Source organism: Gymnodraco acuticeps, unplaced genomic scaffold (genome assembly GCF_902827175.1).
Source record: "Gymnodraco acuticeps unplaced genomic scaffold, fGymAcu1.1, whole genome shotgun sequence".
Taxonomy (NCBI): domain Eukaryota; kingdom Metazoa; phylum Chordata; class Actinopteri; order Perciformes; family Bathydraconidae; genus Gymnodraco; species Gymnodraco acuticeps.
Window position 1 is genome coordinate 696,705 of NW_022989778.1, and position 21,769 is coordinate 718,473.

General features: G+C 45.0%; 1 protein-coding gene across 2 annotated transcripts; it reads left to right on the plus strand.

The window, feature by feature from the left end:
• Positions 1 to 15,984: 15,984 nt before the first annotated feature.
• Positions 15,985 to 20,228, plus strand: cnr1 (cannabinoid receptor 1). Of its 2 annotated transcripts, none has more exons than XM_034220044.1 (2): positions 15,985 to 16,396; positions 17,200 to 20,228. In XM_034220044.1, the coding sequence occupies exon 2, from the start codon at positions 17,245 to 17,247 to the stop codon at positions 18,652 to 18,654; it is 1,410 nt and encodes a 469-aa protein (XP_034075935.1). In that variant the 5' UTR covers positions 15,985 to 16,396; positions 17,200 to 17,244; the 3' UTR covers positions 18,655 to 20,228. The 2 variants fall into 2 exon arrangements, with proteins under 2 accessions (XP_034075935.1, XP_034075946.1); XM_034220055.1 differs by having other exon boundaries at positions 15,985 to 16,391.
• Positions 20,229 to 21,769: the final 1,541 nt, after the last annotated feature.

Sequence of the window (21,769 nt, forward strand, 5' to 3'; positions counted from 1 at the left end):
CGCTCCAGCTGCACCGTTCAGGATCCAAGCATCTGCATGTAAACGCACGATGACGCACACAGCAGCAAGCTCAGACAGCGATGACAGTTTAATTTTGAACGTGTCTGAGAGCTCATATGAGGCTGAAGGATCGGTTTATGTTGTATCTGTTAGAAGTTTAGGAATTAGGTGCGTCAATATGGGCGATAATACGGTCATGTAGCCAGTGGTGGACTGGGACTAAAAATCAGCCCGGGACTCTCGACCGGCCCACTTCGGTACCGCTAGTAAATTGTCAACGGAGGGGAGTGGGGGATGTGCTAGTGATTTATACGACCGGCCCACTTCGGTACCGGCCCATCGGGATTCGTCCCGATGGCCAGTCCGCCACTGCACCCAGCCCAGCCCACGTAAACTGTCAATGGGGGGAGCCTCGCTGCGGGGAAACGGTGGACTAGTGTCCCGATCGGAGTGGGAATAATAATAATAATAATAATCCGTGCATTTTATCCATTAATTTCCCCAACATTGTGGTAAAAAAACCACACGTTTAATCCATGTTGGTGTACAACTACAAAAAGCATCGGTTTGTTTTCTCATCAGGAAATTCAGACCGGCTCAAACAAACGCTTTTAAATCATCATCCTCACGATCATTTAATGTATCATATGTTCGCCGAATTGACATGAAAGCACTAATAAATGTAGTTTCATCCACTTGAGTTTACAACTACAAAAATAATCGATTTGTTTTTATATTTTTATTTATTTTTTTATTTATCCTTTATTTATCCAGGAATGTCCCATTGAGATACAAGATCTCTTCTTCCAGGGAGTCCTGACCAACACGGCACACAACAAGTTTCAACATAAAACAAGGGCATTAAACAAAAAACATACAATTCAAATATAAATACAGAAGGCCATTTGTGCAGTGGCAAGAAGCATAATCACATCAGCAATAGCATCAGGTAAAACAGTTACATGTTTCATGAAGGGCTAATCGTAGCATACCTTTAAAAGCATTTACAGTAGGAAGTGCCTCTCGACAAAGTTTTACTTGCAGCGTATTCCATAAAAAGGGAGCATAGTGGGAGAATGCAGTTTTACCAAGCTCTGACTGGAGGAAATTCAGCATCTCTCACTACCGATTTTTAATCCTAATTTAATCATCATCTTCACCACGATCATTTATGTTTATGTTCGCCGAATTGACATGAAAGCACTGACAAATATGAATATACTGTAGTCAACTTCATTACAACGTTATTAACGTGCCTAAACTCAGTAATTCACCATTTCTACGCATGACAACACACTTTGTCCGTGTTTGGCTCTCTCACCGCACAGTGAAGCGTTCCCGCATTGACGTCACTTCCGGCTTCCCCCAAAACTTCAAAATGAGTCGAAGGAATTTCCCCGCGATGTTCGAAATTATTGATATTTAACGGAACGGTATCGCAACTTCTTTTTTAAACTGACGGTTCGAGATGACTAGTAGCCCAATATTTCATTGCAAAACAGTTGTTGGGAGGCTGTCACAGGCTCTTTATGTTAACTCATTAAAAATGGTATGCTAAACTAAAATGATGAATACAGTAAACATTGTACATGTTAACATTATCACTGTCAATGATAGCATTTTGATATGATAGCATGATAATATGGTATGATTTTAGTGTGACTGTTATCCAAATGTCATACATAGAGGAATTACTAAAACTGATAAACACATTCAGTTGACAGTACCGTGTGAAATTGTTTATTTTTTCAATAATCCTGCAATTTTACAAGGACACTGGCAAATAATTCGCAGAGAAATCCATCTTGGAGGTGGCAGAGATATGGATTTCTTTATAAAAGATCCCTCAGTAAACGTATCAGCAATCAAAGAAACATTGTTACTTGGCTCACTGACTAGACCACATGCCTGTAAAGTTAATTGCATCAAATGACTTAATGACCCTCCTGCCGATATTCCCAGAAATAGAAATCGACATGAAATGCTCAAGGTACAAATGACACAAGATCAAAACTTTTCTCGAATGCAGAGAAACGGATGCTCTCTAACAATCAAAATGCGTCTGAAGGGGATGTTTTCCTTCCAGGGTTCAAGAAACAACTGAAAGATTACTTCAGGCTTTTGTACAATCTGAGAAACCATGAAGAGAGGAAGTGAAGCTGTGTTTCTCACTCTAAGCTCTTTGATGTTTCCTAGAACAAGGCATTTATCTTTGGGCAAATCAGTAATCAGCGAAGGAGTGGTCTTTTGTTTTGGCCGCTCTCAGGTTTGAAGCAGAGTGTGGAGTATATCTGTATCTAGCCCCTACAGATCATGTCTATAAATTACATGTCACTTGCGAGACGCTTTTTTAATTTTCTTTATCCATTATCTAAATAACTTGTTTGCATGAAGACTGATAAGAATCCGCTTGAAGAAGATTTACAAGTAGCCTAACTCGGCTACAAGCTGCCAGTTCTGCGAAAAAGAGAAATAAATGCACAGAAAATTGAGCCTGACATAAAGCCTAAAAGATTTATGTCATTTGGTGACCGTTAATGTCTTCTCATTTTGTGAGGTAGAACATTTAGTTAATTTCAGACAGAGCTGGCATGGCTGAGAGATGTTAATAATTGCACCTGTGATGATGATCGAGGCTTATTTCAGTCCCAAATTGGCAAAAAGTTTTCATGTTCTGCCGGCCGAGGAAATCTGTGGCCCCTAAATGTCAAATGAATGTTCCTGTTCTCATTTTATCATTATGACAATGCAGCCACTCGACTCCTGCCTCTTTGGCCAGCACCAGTGTTTCTGCTATTATGGAAGACATTACTAGTTCATCACTGAAATCTATTCATGGATGTGGCCAAATGAATAAATGTAAATTAGATCATTCATAATCAGTGAATTGAGTCTGCTTTTTATTAAGGCCAAGCAAAGGGAGGATTATCTCTGCTATTGTCATTCCAAGCAGGAACTGACTCGTACATTTTGTGCTGCGTAATCTGATTGAATCTGTTGATAACTAATTGTTTTATACTAAGGGGAAGGACAACAGAACTGCTACCCCCGTGACCCGACCACGGATAAGCGGGAGAAGATGGATGGATGGATGGATTGATTGATTGATTGATTGATTGATTGATTGATTGAAGGACAACAGACATAAATATACAACAAAAGTGTGAATAAATTGTCTTGGGTTGAGTTATAACTGCTCAGCTTATGAGGTTTTTAAATTGTCTAAAATGTACTCTTTTGAATTTGTATCCAAATACAAAGTAACGCAGGTTTTCAAAGGGGGAAGAAACAAGTTAAAGGTCCCATGTCATGGCCATTTCCACTGCTCATAATTCCATTGTTGAGGTATACTAAAATAGATTTATACTGTGCAATTTTCCAAACTCACATTGGTTTCTCAAACAGCATCTCTGTAAAGTATGTGTATTCACCGGTATTCACTCTCTGCCCTAAGGCTTGTTTGAGCTCATGCCCCCCCCCCTCCTCCGCCTCCCTCCGCCTCCCTCCTGTGAGCCCAGTGTGCTCCGATTGGTCAGCTCGGCCACTCTCTTCTGATTAGTCAACCACCAAAGAGGCTCCGCCCATGTCTATCACAGTGTTTTTTCGGCTCTGAGCGGAGCATCGGTTTTTGTATAAGCTAACCTACGTTTGCTAGTTGTTCAGTGTAATATGCCAACCTACTATGAACAAAAGCTAGTGGTTCATATTAGGCTAGAAATAACGTGTTTACAATTGCAATCTTATACGGTAGTCTGCTACGTGTCGGTCATTTGTTTAGCTTGTGGTGACACGTTATTGGACATAATTCACCTTGCTTATTGTGTTGCCACACGGACCCTTTAGTGGGGAACACCTGTAGCTTTAGCTGCCATTCCTGCTAGCTCATCAGGCAGAGCAGTGCATGTGTTAACCTCTCTGAAAGTAATGGATAATAAAGATTGGAACTCCATTCTTAATACACCGCCTCCGACTCTCTTTTCACGGCACTACACTGGTGACCCTGACTTTTCCGAGAAAGTTTCCGGAAAATTAACGAACATGGCTGAGCGCGATGTTTTCATAAAGCTGCCGGAATTCTGGGAGCACACCGCGGAGGCATGGTTCGCACACGTGGAGGCACATTTCGCCTGCCGACAGGTCCGTGACGGGGACCTAAAATACTACCATGTGGTAGCAGCGCTGGGGAGCTCCACGTCGTCCAGGTTGGTGGGATTCATCGCAGCCCCCCCACATCATGGCAAATATGAGGCGATTAAGGCCCTTCTCCTTAAGACATTTAGCTTATCTGCTAAGGAGAGGGCCCGCCAGATACTTGACATTCAAGGCCTAGGAGACAGCAAGCCATCCCAGCTAATGGAGAAAATGCTAAATCTGCTAGGGGGGGAAGATCCCCGTATTTTATTCACGGAGATTTTCCTGCGTCACTTGCCTCCCCGGGTACAGACGGCGCTGGCCAACACGCCTGTCACGGAGCCCCGTGCTTTGGCTGAGGAAGCGGATCGTTTTTTTCCTGGCTACGCAACAGCCCGAGGCAGAGACGTTAGCCGTGACGCTCAGCGGCCCACCGGCAGTCAAGAAAGCGTGGCGGAGGCCGGACACGGCTGTGGCTAGCCGGCGTGGAGACGCCGGAGAGTGCGTTTACCACGCACGTTTCGGGACAAGGGCGAAGAGATGCATCGCTCCGTGCAGCTACAAACCCCCGGGAAACGGAGGGGCCGGCGCTCAGTAGTGGCTCTGAGCGTCGGCGGCACGTGCAGGCTCCTCTTCGTCAGCGACAGCGTTTCGGGGAGCCTGTTTCTGTGTGACACGGGCGCTCAACGGAGCGTAGTTCCAGCGTCGAGTGAAGACGTCGCCCGTGGGGGGCACGGACCGCGATTGACGACGGCTAACGGCAGTCCCATTCGCACGTACGGCGTGAGGCCTATGTGTTTGTGCATCGGAGGACAGCGTTTCAGCTGGGATTTTGTGACAGCGGACATTTATTTTCCCCTCCTCGGAGCGGATTTTTTGTGTGCTCATGGACTCTTAGTGGACGTTAAGAATAGGCGTTTGGTTGATGCCTTAACGTTTTCTTCCCTCGTGTGCACACTTGGCAGCGCAGCGTACGACGGGCTGTCAGGCTCGCTGTCAGGTGCAGACACGTTTCTCAGACTGTTGGCCGAGTTTCCAGACCTGTCGCTACCCACCTTCTCTGCGCTTACCACTAAGCATGGCGTGGAACACCACGTCACTACCGGAGGGCCTCCTGTCTACGCCAGGGCCCGGCGGTTGAACCCTTCTAAGCTGGCTGTAGCGAGGGCGGAGTTCGCAACCATGGAGCGCCTGGGCATTGTCCGCCGCTCCGACAGTCCTTGGGCTTCCCCCCTGCACGTCGTTCCCAAATCGAACGGCGGGTTCCGCCCGTGCGGGGATTACCGCCGACTCAACGACGCCACTACGCCTGACCGCTATCCGGTGCCGCACATTCAGGACTTTTCGGCGCATCTGGCCGGTACGGGGGTGTTTTCCAAGGTGGACCTGGTGCGTGGATACCACCAGGTGCCCATGCACCCCCTGGACATTCCCAAGACAGCAGTGATAACGCCTTTTGGACTTTTTGAGTTCCTGCGGATGCCTTTTGGACTCAAGAATGCCGCTCAGACGTTCCAGCGCCTGATGGATTCGGTGCTGCGGGACCTGCCGTTTGTGTTTGTTTACCTCGACGACATACTCGTCGCCAGCGCTTCAGTGCAGGAGCACCTGTCCCACCTCCGAGCCCTTTTCACACGGCTCAACGAACACGGATTAATCATCAATCCTGCAAAGTGCCAGTTCGGGGTGTCGGACATCGATTTCCTGGGGCACCGCGTCACCAAGGGCGGTGCGACACCTCTGCCAGCGAAGGTGGAGGCTGTTGCGGCGTTTCCTCGCCCGCTCACAGCCCGGTCGCTCCGTGAGTTTCTGGGGATGGTGACTTTCTACCACCGTTTCATCGCCCGGGCCGCACACATCATGCGGCCGCTGTATGAAGCGTTGAAAGGCAAGACCCCCGTCCAGGAGATCGACTGGACAGCAGAGGCGGACGGCGCTTTTGCTGAGGTCAAGACCGCGTTGGCTCAGGCGGCTTTGCTGGCACACCCATCATCTACGGCTCCCATCTCCATCACCACGGACGCGTCAGACTACGCGGTCGGCGCAGTGCACGAGCAGTGGGTGGAGGGCGCTTGGCAGCCGCTCGCCTTTTTCAGCCGCCAGCTGACGCCTAGAGAACGCAAATACAGCGCCTTTGACCGGGAGCTCCTCGGACTTTATTTGGCCGTGCGGCACTTCCGTTTCATGCTGGAAGGCCGTGAATTTACGGCGTTTGTCGACCACAAGCCGCTCACCTTTGCCATGTCAAAAGTGGCGGAGCCTTGGTCGGCACGTCAGCAGCGGCAGCTGTCCTACATATCGGAGTTCACTACGGACATTAAGCACGTGGCTGGCAAGTCGAACCTGGTTGCTGATTGCCTCTCCAGGGTCGTCATCGGTGCCGTCCAGTTGGGCCTGGACTATACTCGCATGGCGGCAGACCAGGTCACAGATCCCGGCGTCCAGGCCCTGAAGGTGGAGAGCGCGGGGCTGCGCTTGGAGGACGTGGTGTTCGGCGACGCGGGCATTACTCTCCTGTGTGACGTCTCTACGGGCCTGGCGCGGCCTGTCGTCCCTGCCAGCTGGAGGCGTCCTGTGTTCGAGGCTGTGCACGGCCTGTCACACCCCGGCGTTAAACCTTCGGTCCGTTTGGTAGCGGCGAAGTTCGTTTGGCAAGGACTGAAAAGGGACGTGAGGACTTGGGCCAGGGAGTGCGTGGCTTGTCAACGCGCTAAGGTGCACCGCCACACGAAGGCCCCGTTGGAGCGTTTCCTGGTGCCTGAGAGGAGGTTTGATCACGTCAACATTGACCTGGTTGGTCCGTTGCCTTCCTCTCAGGGGTTTTCCTACCTCCTCACCATGGTGGACAGGACGACCCGTTGGCCGGAGGCGGTTCCGCTCGTTTCGACATCAGCCGCAGACGTTGCCCGGGCCTTCATTGCAACGTGGGTGTGTCGTTTTGGCACCCCGTCAGACATTTCCTCAGACAGGGGCTCTCAGTTCACGTCCGAGCTCTGGAACGCTGTGGCAGGCGGTTTGGGGGTTAAGCTGCACAGGACTACCGCTTACCACCCTCAGGCTAACGGTCTCTGCGAGCGCTTTCATCGCTCCATGAAGGCGGCCCTCAAGGCCGGCCTTACGGACGGTAACTGGGTCGACAAGCTGCCCTGGGTGATGCTGGGCCTGAGGACCGCACCTAAGGAAGATCTGCAGTGTTCTACAGCGGAGATGGTCTACGGTCAGCCGCTGAGAGTTCCGGGGGATTTCCTCCCAAATGCATCGGCTCCCTGGTCGGCGTCGGCCCAGCGGGTTTTCCTGCGTGACGCCGCTGAGGCCTTTGTTCCGATCCCTACTACTCAGCACGGTACTCAGGTGTCCCAGGTTCCCGCAGAGCTCCGCTCGGCGGAGCACGTGTTCATCCGGCACGATGCGCACAGAGGCCCCCTGCAGCCCCCTTATGATGGGCCTTTCCGGGTCTTGGAGCACGGGGACAAGCACCTGGTGGTCGACCTGGGTGGCAAGGCCGAGCACGTCTCGGTGGACCGGGTGAAGGCTGCTCACCTGGACTTGGACCAGCCTGTGGTGCTGGCTCGACCTCCGCGACGTGGCCGCCCCCCGGCCTCGTCCCCTGTCACGGATTTAAGACCTGTTGTTCCGGTCCCTCCCCTTCCGGGGGCCGCACAGGCGGGAGTCACTTTTCCGACTCCCGTGCTCAGGAGTCGTGGGGGTCGGCGTGTCGTTCCTCCCCGCCATGCTGATTTTGTTTATGTGTGAATTCTGGGGGGGCTTGTGTGGTGACACGTTATTGGACATAATTCACCTTGCTTATTGTGTTGCCACACGGACCCTTTAGTGGGGAACACCTGTAGCTTTAGCTGCCATTCCTGCTAGCTCATCAGGCAGAGCAGTGCATGTGTTAACCTCTCTGAAAGTAATGGATAATAAAGATTGGAACTCCATTCTTAATACACCGCCTCCGACTCTCTTTTCACGGCACTACAAGCTTGCATAAAAACAATGTTTTTCCTAGCATGTCTAGCTATAGGTAGCCTTGTTGTTTAGCTTTGTAGCATACATGCTAGGAAAGCCAACTATAATGTAATTACGTTTCGCGACTGACCGTACGGTAAATCACCCGGAGTATACTGTATATGAGTATTTCGTGTGTGAATGCAGACATTCTCGTGCTATGAGAAACATGTAAGGCCATCTGCTGACATTGTAGTTGATCTATGTAAACGCTAGCAACTTCGTTAGCCCAGTTAGCACTGTGTCAATGGCTTGTTCTGTGTAATAAAACCAAGTGAACAAAAGCTAGTGGTTCATATTAGGCTAGGAAGAACGTGTTTACAATTGCAATCTTATACGGGTAGTCTGCTACGTTCGGTCATTCATTGTAGCTGGCATGAAAACAATGTTTTCGCCTAGCATGTCTACCTCTCGGTAGCATACACGCTAGGAACGCCAACTATAATGTACTGACCGTAGGGTAAATCACCCGGAGTATACTGTCTATGAGTATTTCGTGTGTGAATGCAGACATTCTCCTGCTATGAGAAACATGTAAGGCCATCTGCTGACATTGTAGTTGATATATGCAAACGCTAGCAACTTCGTTAGCACTGTTTTAATTTGAACTGAACCTGAGATTCCAATGCTTGGCTGGCAGAGGGTGCGTCATAGCTCTGGGCGTGGCTACTGGGTATCCAGACGTCACGATGCCCAGGAAGAACATGAGAAATCTCCAACGAAGCGTTTTGGGGAGGTATTTTCTGTGTTAGAGTTGTACTCCCTATATGGTGTACTTTGAGGGTTTTTTACTCTTTTTTTGCAGACCGTTTACATGCATAGAAACCTTCATAACACACAAGGGGACGGGTAATAAGGTAATAACCGGAAAAGCATAACATGGGCCCTTTAACTGGATTCAAACAGTAGCGTGGCGTGGGGAAAAATGTAGGGGAAGCCCATTTTTTGGGTCGGGGGGTCAATAACGTAACCAGATGAGTGATTACAGCGCCCGGTATCATTTTACACACATTTGTATCACACAGATGCAGGACTTGCACACGCCTGTTATCTAACCGAAAGGTCCGCACACACTCTCCAGCTGAAACTCTCTCCTTATTAATTTAAGCATTTTACTTATTAATGTATGCAGACAATCACACAATCTATGTGATTTGTGGATTTACCGTGCCTCTCAATTGCCCGTGACAGATTGGCAAGGTCGATGAATCCTGAAGTTGCCCAAGGATTGTTCAGGGAGCACGAATCCATGTCAAAAAGAAGACATGGCCAGCAAAATAGACGCTGAACTTTAGCGCTTCCAGTTAGCCACTCCGTGCGGACATAAATGTCCTAATTGAACGTCCGGTTCTCTCCCTTTTCCCTCTGTGTACACACAGCTCGAGTGCGGGCATTTGCCTGTCATCTGATTTAATTTTTAGTTGCTGCTGTAGCGGATGTTTAGTAAAGTTATGTTTGATTAAGTACGCCAAATCTCCACCCTCCATAATGCTTCATTTGCTTGATAATTTCTAACGGCGGTGATGACAGTATTAAAACTGATGTTGATGTGATTTGATTGGATAGCAGTGTCCAATCAAATCGCCAGCCGCCTCTGAAGGGAAGCAAGAGGCGGCTGGCTTCCCTTGGCATGGCCCTGACCAATCACAGGTTGGCAGGGGCATCACGTGGGTCTCATCTGATTGGTCAATCCCTCCATTTCTTTTTACCAAAAGAAGCCAGATTCGGCTGGCCTCCTCTCGCAACAGTGAGTGCAATCTACTGTTTCACCATAACATCTAGAGGGGCGCTGTTTGTTTCACTCTTTGGAAAATACTCAATGACAATGGGGGAGAGACGGCCGGTGTCAGTGTCCGTTATTATATGTAGAAGATATTAATTTTTTCTCCGTCATGTTGTTTCCATAGCAACAACTTCAAACAATAACAACTAACCGCTAGCCGCAAATAATCACTAGCATCACAGCCACTGCTCCGTTTTCGGAGACTTTGCACACGTTTTCACAAACATTTTCACACGCTAGGAGTACTTCCACTAGCTTCGTCTTGATCTGTAGATGTGATTTGATGTCTCGTGTGTCCCCCAACTCCTCTCCAAAGTTCAGATATTTAATAAAATACTCAGGGGAGTTTCCTGAATTTTCATGCCCAAAACCAAGCACTAGGCCCTGGGTAAATTAAGAGGCTGATCTCGGGCACTTTTGTCCACTTTCCCTGGTGGTCGAAACTCAAGCCAGACATCCCTGGAATCGTCTCAGAGAGTAGATGATCAGTGGGGCCTTGTTTTTACTGAATGATGTGTTTTTTTTATGGGGAATTAAAATATGAGCTTATTTTTAGGATTTTCGGAGACTTTGCACACGTTTTCACAAACATTTTCACGCTAGGAGTATGGGAGTACATCCATTCGCTTCGCCTTGATCTGTAGATGTGATGTGTCGTGTGTCTCCCAACTCCTTTCCAAAGTTCAGATACTATATAAAAATACTAAAAGGTAAATAAAACATTAAACACAATGACAAAATAACAACCTGAAATATATGTATTCTATCTACACATTTCGTAATTATCTAATCTAGTGGCCTTATAAAAGTGTTGGCTAAAGTAACGCAGAATATATATATTTTTGAATTGTAAATAATTAGAAACATTATTTATGTGCACAAGTACATGGGACCCCACCATAGCACCCCACACATAACAAGCTGTCCCGAGTTCCTCCGGCTGCAGTTCCGCAGACGGCCGGTGTGTGGCAGCAGAGCGCTGGGAGCAGAGGGAGGTGAGTATATGACGGATATGACGGATGACGGATGCGACGGAAATACACCCGAACATATCTGGTAGCCCGAACATGGCTGCTTCTCAGGTCGACTATTTTCATTTCCTCGCTCCTCGGTCCTCGGTCTAATCGGAAGTTGATTTGCCTGCGCCATCTTGAGTACCGTCCCATGGCTCTTATTTCTGCCGGAGGACCGAGGATCGAGGAGCGAGGAGCGATCATGGAGGAGCGATAACCGAGGAACCACCAGACCATCCTCCGATGAAATCCTCAGATACTCACCCCGCCCCCTTACTGTGTATCGCTCACTGATTGGACGAGGCAGTGCATGCACTGATCTGATGCTTCTTGACATGAGAGCAATACCCCAGCGGAGTGAAGAAAATACATGAACCTCACGGGACTCACTCCTCAGTTTATACTGTGTTTTGTTTAAATTCATGTATCATTTAGTTACAAATATGTGATATATCTGAACAACAAAGTGGTCAAACATTTTTTTATTCATTTATTGGAAACATTTTCATGATCGCTTTTTTCATTTATACATTTTAAGAATGGCGTTTATCTTTTTTGAGAATGACTTCTTATTTTATTTCATGTATTTGGATCTACAACAGATGATACTAATGTTTATGTCAGTAAATGTGCACTACCAGAGGCGGGGGTGTTTGTGGAAATAACGGGTACAGAGCTGGCTGCTGCCAGACGAACAGCTGTGCAGCGTCATCACAAACGGACGTCGCTTCACGTGACGCTCCGGAGGAAAGGACGTCCCATTGCTCTTAAAACTCATTTCCCTGCTTCTCGTGGTTTCCTTGCGTCCCTCCATGCTTCCCTGGTGGGAGGGACTAAACGCAGGGAAACGACGCAAGTGAGGGAAGCAAGGATTTCATTTAATCGACCTGAGAAGCAGCCCATATCTGGTACTGACACCGGCAGCAACACACAGCAAAGGAGAATTATCGAAACAAAACAAAGTGTTTTTATTTATTTATTTAAATTATAACTACAATCCGAAAAAACAGGGGAAGCCTGGCTTCCCTTGGCCTCCGGGAGAAAACGCCACTGGATTCAAAGGGAGTCTGAGCGGAGCCGGATTCATTTCAGAAGTGGTGGGGGGGGGGGGGGGGGCAAAAAGTGCGTGTGTATGTGACATAGCCTACTTGCCAACCCTCACGATTTTCGCGGGAGACTCCCGTTTTCCTCCCGGGGTCATATTTATCCCGCATTTCTGACTAAATCTGATTTGTTTCATTCTAACATAACGCACCAAATGTTACTGTTTCCACTCGGACTTCAATACAGCTACACCATTGTTTGGTTTCCATGGTAACGTGTCTCTTTAGTAGCGCGAGCAAATGAAAGTCTGAGAGGGTCTTCAGGAGGAAGATAGTCAGAGAAAACAGAACAAGAATGGACAACTCAACCCTCTGCTCACTCCTTTCCTGTACATTAAACTATACAGACCAGCCCACACATATGACAGCGCAGTTGCTCATTCCATCTCTTATTTTTTCCTGCTACGCTCTTGTTTGACAAGCTGAATGTTGACTGGTGTTTGACTGAAATAAGCTCTGTGAAAAGTTCCAGTTATTAACTCGGTATTTACAAAGCTGTCATCTCCACATTTGGAGAAAGTTACAAGCCGTTTGACAGCAGCACATCTGCATATTTCACAGAAGGCTCGTTTAGTGGTTTTTCAAATAATTAACCACTCTCTGTTTTTGTACCATTCTGCATTGAAGTACCTTCTCTTTGCCCAAATAAGCTTTTATTTGCCCGTCACAATGTCCCGACAACAAACCTCCATGCAGTCGGAACCAGCCTGTTTCGGTTCAACGATGCCGGCGGCGGCGGTTTTGACAGCCTCTGCGGCCGCAGAGCTGCTGCTGGGGTTCATCTGGCTGCGCTGGTTCTATGGTTGAAGGACCAGGCTCCGGAGCTGGTTCTATGGTTGAAGGACCAGGCTCCGGAGTTGTGGATGTCAGGGATGTGACATTCAAGTTGTTGAATTTTTAGCTTAGTTTGACTGTATTTTGTTTTCTTATGCGCCGGTTCTTCTGACATGTTTGCAAGTTTATCTATCTAGGTTAACGGCTGACACACACTGAACAACGTAACACATAACGTAAACAACGTAACAAATAAACACATCTAAGCTTTGTTATTGGTTGTAATGTACATGGATCATTTGAATGGTGTGACAATGTCCTATTTGATTGGATTAAAATGTACATATTCTTCCTGTTATGTCTGCCTGCTGTATTTTACCTAATGCAAAGTGAGCTGCTCCATCGAAATCAGTCGCATTGATCCGAAGACACATTTTGAGTTGTATACACTGTTGGAAAGAGGAGATTCCTAGCTTTCTAATGATATCAGGATTGTTTTTGTACTATATTAAGCAAAATATGTCACATTATATAATGACTGTCACCGAGTCATCATTTTGAGAAAAAGGCCTTAAAGTTTCCTCTTCTCTGGATCGATCTGATTGATTATTAGCGGAGCAAATGATCAAAGTAGTACGGAGGGAAGATATTTTCGTTTGGATTACTGGTCTGGGGGTAGCTCGCGAGTGTGTGTGTGTGTATACCACGTGTGTGTGTTTGTGTATTTTTGCGTTTGTTTCCCGGGGGAAACTCTCAGGAGAAACCCCGGCTGTTGTTATGCTTGCTGTGACGTCAAATTACTCCGTTCTCCGCTTTTAATTATGCCGTTACAAGCTTCAAAGCTGTATTTATCATCTGAATTGGCCGAAACAAGTTTAATATTCTGAAAGCCAAGACTTTGTTTATTTGAAATCAGATAAAAAACAAACTGTAACGGACCCTGCGGTGTTATCTATGATTACTATATGCCTTACATTCATAATGTCAGCGGAGGGAGGGGAAGCGGCGCTGTAGAAGAGCAGAGTGGCGAGTGAGAGGCCAGCTGTGTTCTTCTTCTTCCCTTTACAAGCTTCAAAAATGCCTGTAGCTAATGAGATTGAATATAACAATCAACAATAACAAAATATACACAGCTAGATCAGATGGCGTTCTTTTTAGATGCGACTTTAGAGTAGAGGGGAATTATTGAAACGGGATGTGTACAGGGTTCCGCGGCATCCGCTGCTGCGAAAATGTGGGGCAGGGCCGTAAAGTGGGGGGGCCAATGGCCCCCTGGCCCCCCCGCTTCCGGCGCCCTTGGTCTGTGTCTGTGGATAGTGTGCTGGACTTCGAAACGGGATAGCAAGTTTGAGTCAGCATGTCGTTGTGTTCCTGGGCAAGACACTTCACCTCAAATTGCTCCTATGGGGATTGTCCACAGTACTGAATGTATGTAAGTCGCTTTGGACAAAAGCATCTAACAAATGACATGTAATGCAGTGGCGGCTGGTGGAAAATATTTTTGGTGGGGCTTTTGATATAGTGAGTAAAAAATTTTTTTTGGGAGAAATTACCCCTTAAATTAGGACTTCTGGTGATGTAATGGCGCGTTTCCAGTGCAGCGCGGAGCTCGCTTTAATGCTGCGTTCAGACCGGACGCGATGCGAATATTCGCTTCGCTCTAAACGCTCCTATCGCATCGCTCTAGTCGCTCAAGTTTCACCGCGGCTGCCAGCTGTGTTTACTCGCATCATTCAAACAAGACGCGCTAGCTCGGGAGCTACAACTACAACAAAATGAACATATTTTACCGTGATTAAATTGTAATACATGTTTCTAAATAATGCCGACGTAACAACATACTGATACCGGTTAGTAAAAACCATGAATGAATGCTTTGACAAGTCTGCAGACAGACGGCAGGCGAAAAACCTTTTAGAATGCTTGTTTTCTGAATGGAGCTTGGCTAAGCTAACGTTATATATGCTCCGACCGTCCACACCCACAACAACGGCCTATACAGACATAAATAAACCAGCGACTGTATTCTCCATGACACAGACAGTCTGTGGTTTGTACTTGTTTAACTTTTGTCTAGTTTCTGAACAGATCGTATCTGTCCTCGTTGATACGTTTTGTCTTTTTCACGAGCTTGCTGTGATATATACAAATCGGGTTGGTCCGGTCCAAGGTCTTTAAGTATCAATTTATCTCCCAAACTTCTCCTTTGGAAAGGATTGGAGAGTAGCACGGAATTGGGTGCGGACCGAGGTCCGGCGACTCCACCTGCACACCATTCTAAATACTGCGTCACCTTGGTCACTCACGAGTCTAAAAAACAACTCACGTCACGTAAGCAACGTGGGCGCCATTGTGAGCGCCCTCGTGACCAAAATATTTGACGGCGCTGATTGGCTGAAATTATGTTTCGGCGGCACAGTTTACTATTGAGACTTTTGCAACGTGCTGGTTGCTGCTGTTTGTCTCGGGGGCTCCGCCCGGTAATGATAAACTAATGCCATGGGCAAGGCCAGGCAGGAAACATGTGATTTATCAGTAACTTTAGACATCGTAACACAATTTTAAACGAGATTTTATTGTAGATTATACATTTTACTGATACCAATTGTATGATATTTACCTTGTTCATTACAAATAAAAATATAAAATATATATATTTTTTAAATATATATTTTTTTAATATATATATTTTTTATTTAATATTTTTTTTAATATATATTTTTTAATGTAGGAAGAGGTGGGGCGGCGCCCCTAGCGCCCCTATGGGCCGGCCGCCACTGATGTAATGTAATTCAGCAGCCAATATCAAATGGTAAAGTCTGTTTTTTATTCTATGAGATTCTGAAATATGGTTAATTATGCACACAATAAACAGACATGCACTGCATAGCAATGAGGTGTGCAACCTCCATCTGCCTTTGAATGTGTGAAAAGGGAATTGAAAGCCAAACAGTTATCTTCATGTGCATATTTTATAAGTGAAATGCAGCATGTTGTTCCTTCAAAGTGAAATACTGTGTTCACAATTACCTCATGAAACAAGATAAAACAGTTATTCAAATATATTCATAATCTAGGTTTTCGTGTGTGCTTTGTGTTGTTTTTTTCCATCCCATCTTCTGCTAGGAGGAGCTTTGGGAATTAATAATCAGATCCTTTTTTTAAATCCTCCACTGCCACTGTCCTCTCCCTTGTTTCTATGCACCGCACTTGACAGCTTCATGGGTTGGGCAGATAAAGCTATATGGAAACACGTGACAGGGCTTGTAGGAGCGACGCTTCATAAGTGTGAAGACTCAGAGAAACAGACGGAGAGACGCGGAGAGACGCGGAGAGGAGCAGCAGCAGCAGCAGCAGCAACCTGTGTCCACAACCAGGAGCGACACTTCTTCAGACAGCCGACAAACTAATGTTTCAGAAATAAACTAGTAATAATGAGGATGATGGTGGGTTTATTCTAACACATGCACGGTGTTTTTATCACCTTTTACGTAAGATCATTGTTGGATGGATGGTGCGCTTCTGACTTGGATTAACGCGCGGTGATAAAGGGCGATTCTGCGCACTTGGACAAATTATGTAAGGTAAAGAAGCACCTTTTCTCTTTTAAATATTTCATTATACTGGTTTCTTCGTTATTTTCCTACTTTAAATGCTTTAGGTTGGTGGTCCCAGAATGAAAATATGTTTTTTCGTTGTTGTATCCAAATGCAATTTAGCTTTTTTGCACCAAATGTACGATATCTACATTTGTGCATGGATCGTGAAACTTTAAAAAAAAACTAATATTGAAATAGCTTTCCAAATTCTGCATATATTTAGATAATGTAATTGTAATTATCCCATTGTATCTCTTTACTCTTACATTAAGTGGACTGCCCATATGCTTCATATTGTTTTACATTTGTTCAGCTTTAAAAAAAAATGTGATCCAGTCAGTCCAAGTAAAGAGGAATTGCATTGTTGTGTCTGATTCTGCACCTCGTCAAAAATATGCGTTTTTACTCTCACTTTTAGTTTTTCTATCACTCCTGATATTGAAAGGGCAGCAGTCAGTGGTGAATCTTTTTATGTAGTTGATGCGTACAGGGTGCAGGATACAGTATTTATGAGTACACCATTCTCTGAGAGACCAGATGTGGTTCCTGACCTGTTCAGGAATTATTTAAATGTATTAAAAAACCTACAATTGTACAAAACTATGAAATATTCCAAATTATTTCAATATTTGTGTTCAGAAATATTCTCAGATTTTGAAGGTTATCTCATCCGAAAGTAATTTTCATTTTAAGTTGCACTGCTGCACATTTGCATGTGTGCATGTGCATATAGGATTCTTTTTTAGATTTTCTAAACATCTCTTAAATGTTTTTCATCAATTTCATAGGTTGTCCAGGCGTCTTAGCCTGCAGTATTACCCTCAGACACAGCCATGAAGTCTGTGCTGGATGGTGTGGCGGACACCACCTTCCGGACTATTACATCTGGTTTACAGTATCTGGGCTCCAACGACGCTAACTATGACAACCCCCTCAATGATGTAGACTTCAAGGCAGGTTTCGCTCTGCAGAAGCCTTTATCTGCTTTCCGCAGCGACTCCTTCCCAGGCAAAGTACCTGCGGACGAGGAGCTCATCCTCAAGGGCATCCCCTTCTTCCCCACCAATGCCACGGACTTGTTTGGCAACCGGAGCATGTTGGGAGATGAGACTAACACTTTACAATGTGGGGATAACTTTATGGACATGGAGTGTTTCATGATCCTGACCCCCAGCCAGCAGCTGGCTGTGGCAGTGATGTCTCTGACTCTGGGTACCGTCACAGTGCTGGAGAACCTGGTGGTGCTCTGCGTCATCTTTCAGTCCCGCACCCTCCGCTGCCGGCCGTCCTACCACTTCATTGGCAGTCTGGCTGTGGCTGACCTTCTGGGAAGTGTTATATTTGTCTACAGCTTTCTGGACTTCCATGTCTTCCACAGGAAGGACAGCCCCAATGTTTTTCTCTTCAAACTGGGTGGAGTCATAGCGTCTTTCACTGCGTCTGTGGGGAGTCTTTTCCTCACTGCTATTGATCGCTACATCTCCATCCACCGGCCTCTCGCCTACAGGCGCATCGTGACACGGACCAAGGCTGTCATTGCCTTCTGTGTGATGTGGACCATCTCTATCGTCATCGCAGTGCTACCTCTGCTGGGCTGGAACTGTAAAAGTCTCAACTCTGTTTGCTCAGACATATTTCCTCTGATTGATGAGAACTACCTGTTGTTCTGGATCGGTGTTACCAGTGTGCTGGTTCTTTTCATCATCTACGCCTACATGTACATCCTATGGAAGGCGCACCACCACGCCGTGCGCATGCTGAGCCGCACCTCCCAGAAGAGCCTTGTTGTTTACTCAGCAGATGGGACTAAAGTGCAGTCCGCTCGCCCGGAGCAGACGCGCATGGACATTCGTCTCGCCAAGACCCTGGTGCTCATCCTGGTGGTGCTGGTCATCTGCTGGGGCCCACTGCTCGCCATCATGGTCTATGACCTCTTCTGGAAGATGGACGATGACATTAAGACAGTATTTGCATTCTGCAGCATGCTTTGCCTGTTCAACTCCACTGTCAACCCGGTCATCTACGCCTTGAGGAGCAAGGATATGCGGCACGCCTTCATCACCTCCTGCCAGGCCTGCAGGGGCACGGGCCAGCAGCTGGATAATAGCCTCGAGTCAGACTGCCAGAACAGACATACCAACATTTCTGCCAACAGGGCTGCAGAGAGCTGTGTGAAGACCACTGTGAAAATAGCCAAAGTAACAATGTCTGTGTCAACTGAAACTTCTGCAGAGGCTGTCTGATGGCCCTTCACTGGGGAAAATGTGTAAATGTCATCCTCCCCAAAACAATGCCATCCACCAGAATAAAGCAGAAAATTGAAAATAAAAAGAAATCCTCTCCTGAAAGTATTGACTTACATACACATTGGCTTTAGTGGTTGCATTATTTTATGTTGGTTTGTAAGTACATAGTGTGCCAAAGTGCCAAAAAGTATTGCAAGTTGAAAGGATTATCAACGACTATCATGAGTCTGCTATCTACCATAGACCTCATGATATCCAGTTAGTGAAGGCATATTATATTTTTGTACTGTGAATTCAGGTTTTGAAAACAATATTATCTTCATTTATGGGATAAGGGGCTACTGACGTTTTTAATTCGAGATGTTTTATTGTGTCATTTAGACTTTAAAATGCGTCTTGCGCCATAAATACAACACATCTTTGGCAACTTGACTTTATAATCAGGCTTCATGTACATTAGGCATTTCTATGAAGGAGTGATGGAAAAAAAGTTTCAAATGATTGTTTATTTCAAAAATTGTCATTTAACATGTCACTTTTGTATTTGTTCTGACGACACTCAGTGAGTGGGAAAATGTGTGAAGGAGATTTTGAGATTTGATGGGTGATTCATGCTCAAGATATATAAAAAAACCATCATCAACTAAACAACTCCAATGAGATGGAGGTAAACGGATTCACAGATTTTGAGCGTGTCAAATCTGAAATGACATTTCTGTGGCAGAGTGACGATGGTCCCTGTTGTCCATTTCTTTATCCGCTAGCTGTTAGAGTAACGTGTCTTTGTTCAATTGTAAACTTAACAACTGTACAGTGTTTTCTTGCAAAGTGTTCAAATCGCCTCATTCAGCTGTACAGCCAGCAAAACACCAAGAAGCTTGAATACATCAAAACCGATGCAGTGTGCTGGACACAACTGCAACAAACTGAAGTGGTTTCAGACTATATCTGCTTTCATCAAATGTAACATTTTACTGAATTCAGCCATGTATGTGTGTAATACCTTGTGACTTGGTGATATATTTCCAACCCCAAGCCTTTTGATCATTGCAGTGAGTTGTTTTTAGTACCACTGTTGCAGAGGGACATCATTTCGGAAAATAAAAGCAACCCATGCACAGGCCTAGTGAAGTACTTCTGGCGTAACTCTAAATAAAAATATGTCTGCTGTTAATTTTACGTATCTAAACAAAGAAACAGGGGTTGTTTCATTAGCTGGTAACTTGGATGGAAACTGTATGTATGCGTTGTGTGAAGATTCGGCAACTGACCTTACAAAAGAATCTAAGATGTGACTTTCCTTATAGGTGATGTAGTACTTTTAATCTAGAAATCTCACAGCACAATTGTTCTGTAGACATTTATCTTGGTGTAAAGTTATCCAGACTGTTTATCAATATTCTTTGCTGCCTCTTGTATTATGAGTATTGAAAATCAAATTGTCAACTGTCAAGTGGCTTCTGTAACAGTGGTGGCATAATGAGGAATCTATGACTTAAAAAACACAATCAGTCAAGTGTTTTTAGTATTGCTGTTTTCAAACTTTTGAATAAAGTTGCAGCTGGTTGTCATTTCGTCTTCAGTTATTTGATGGATTATTTCATGGTGGGAAACCGAAGTTTGCATACATTTGGATTAAAGGAATACTACAAAAGCCCCCCCCCAAAAAAACATGTATACATATATACATCTATTACTCACAAAGTTATACCTCCTATTTAAAAAAAATGTGAATATTTTTGATAAATTGAAGTAAATAACCTTCCCAGTTAAAACACACTTAAAACACACGCATACTCATTCTCATGGAGGCCCATATGAAACTGATATAGTCTTACTAACTAAATAGTCTTGTTGTTAAGTTACTTGAAGTAAACCCAGCACCCATTTACTCCAATAATTGTATCAGTTTGTGGACTCTTTTTTTACCATGTAGGCATAGCAGAAAAATAATGCTTTAGTTTAGATTCAAGGTTCAAGGCTTTTATTGGTCATATGAACATAGCTACAGTGTAGTTATGACGATGAAAATCTTAGGTCCCAGGCTCCACCAACAGTGCAACACAATAAAACAGAAAAACAGAAGAAATAGTGCAAGTAAATACAAAAAGAAAAATAGTGAAATAGTGCAATAAGAGTCTATATACAAGTGATTGGAATATGATATATTAGATAAATAATTTCTAAATTGCAGCCAGATGAATGTTATGGATGTTGTTTCAAAAGTTCAGGTGTTTAATAGTCTTATGGCCTGTGGGATGAAACTGTCCCTGAGTCTGACTGGTGGTTTTATTCAAGAATCCAACACACAGGCACACAGTGTGGAGGAATTATATTATACAAATAATCATTTGGTGGGTGAAATATTCCTTGAATTCTGCCATCCATCACTGATGTATGAGGAACAGATACTGAAAGAGATACCAAGCCCTCAGCGGACAGCAGCCTGAAGCCATTAGTGATGTTTTAGCGCCCTCTTGAGGAAGATTATAAAATGTCCATAGTGGCAGCCTGTTAGAGGAAAAATGGCATTTCTACATTTTGATTTTGTTTTCGTTTTACTATGGCTTACTTCTTGTAACCCTAAAAGTGACAAATGGCAAGAGTATGTCTACCACAGCATCCTCTGACACCAACATCTGCTCTACTTTTTTCATCTCCTGTCTCAGAGGAACAGGGAAATTGCAACATCTGTTCACACAGATCAGGATTGTGTTTATTTATCTTCAAAACACTTTTATAAAAAACTATGAGATGTGTCTACTTTACCTCTGCAATGAGAACTTTTCCTGACATTTTAACAGAAAACAATTTGAAGATTATTTATAATGAAAATAATCTTTTTTTGGGTGCAAGATGCTCGAGTTATTTTTATATAGCCAATTGCATATATAGTACCACAAATAATTACACCATGACGTTACACAACAACTCTTATTGTTCATTTTTACTACCTCAAGTTAGGTCTACTATATCATAGATCTTAAAATGATAATTTAAAGAAAAGGTGTAGGTAACTACTTTGTAGGTAACTACTTTGATTCATCCATATTATTAACACAGCATATTTTGGATTCAGAAGAAAAATACAAAACACACATAAACGTTTAAG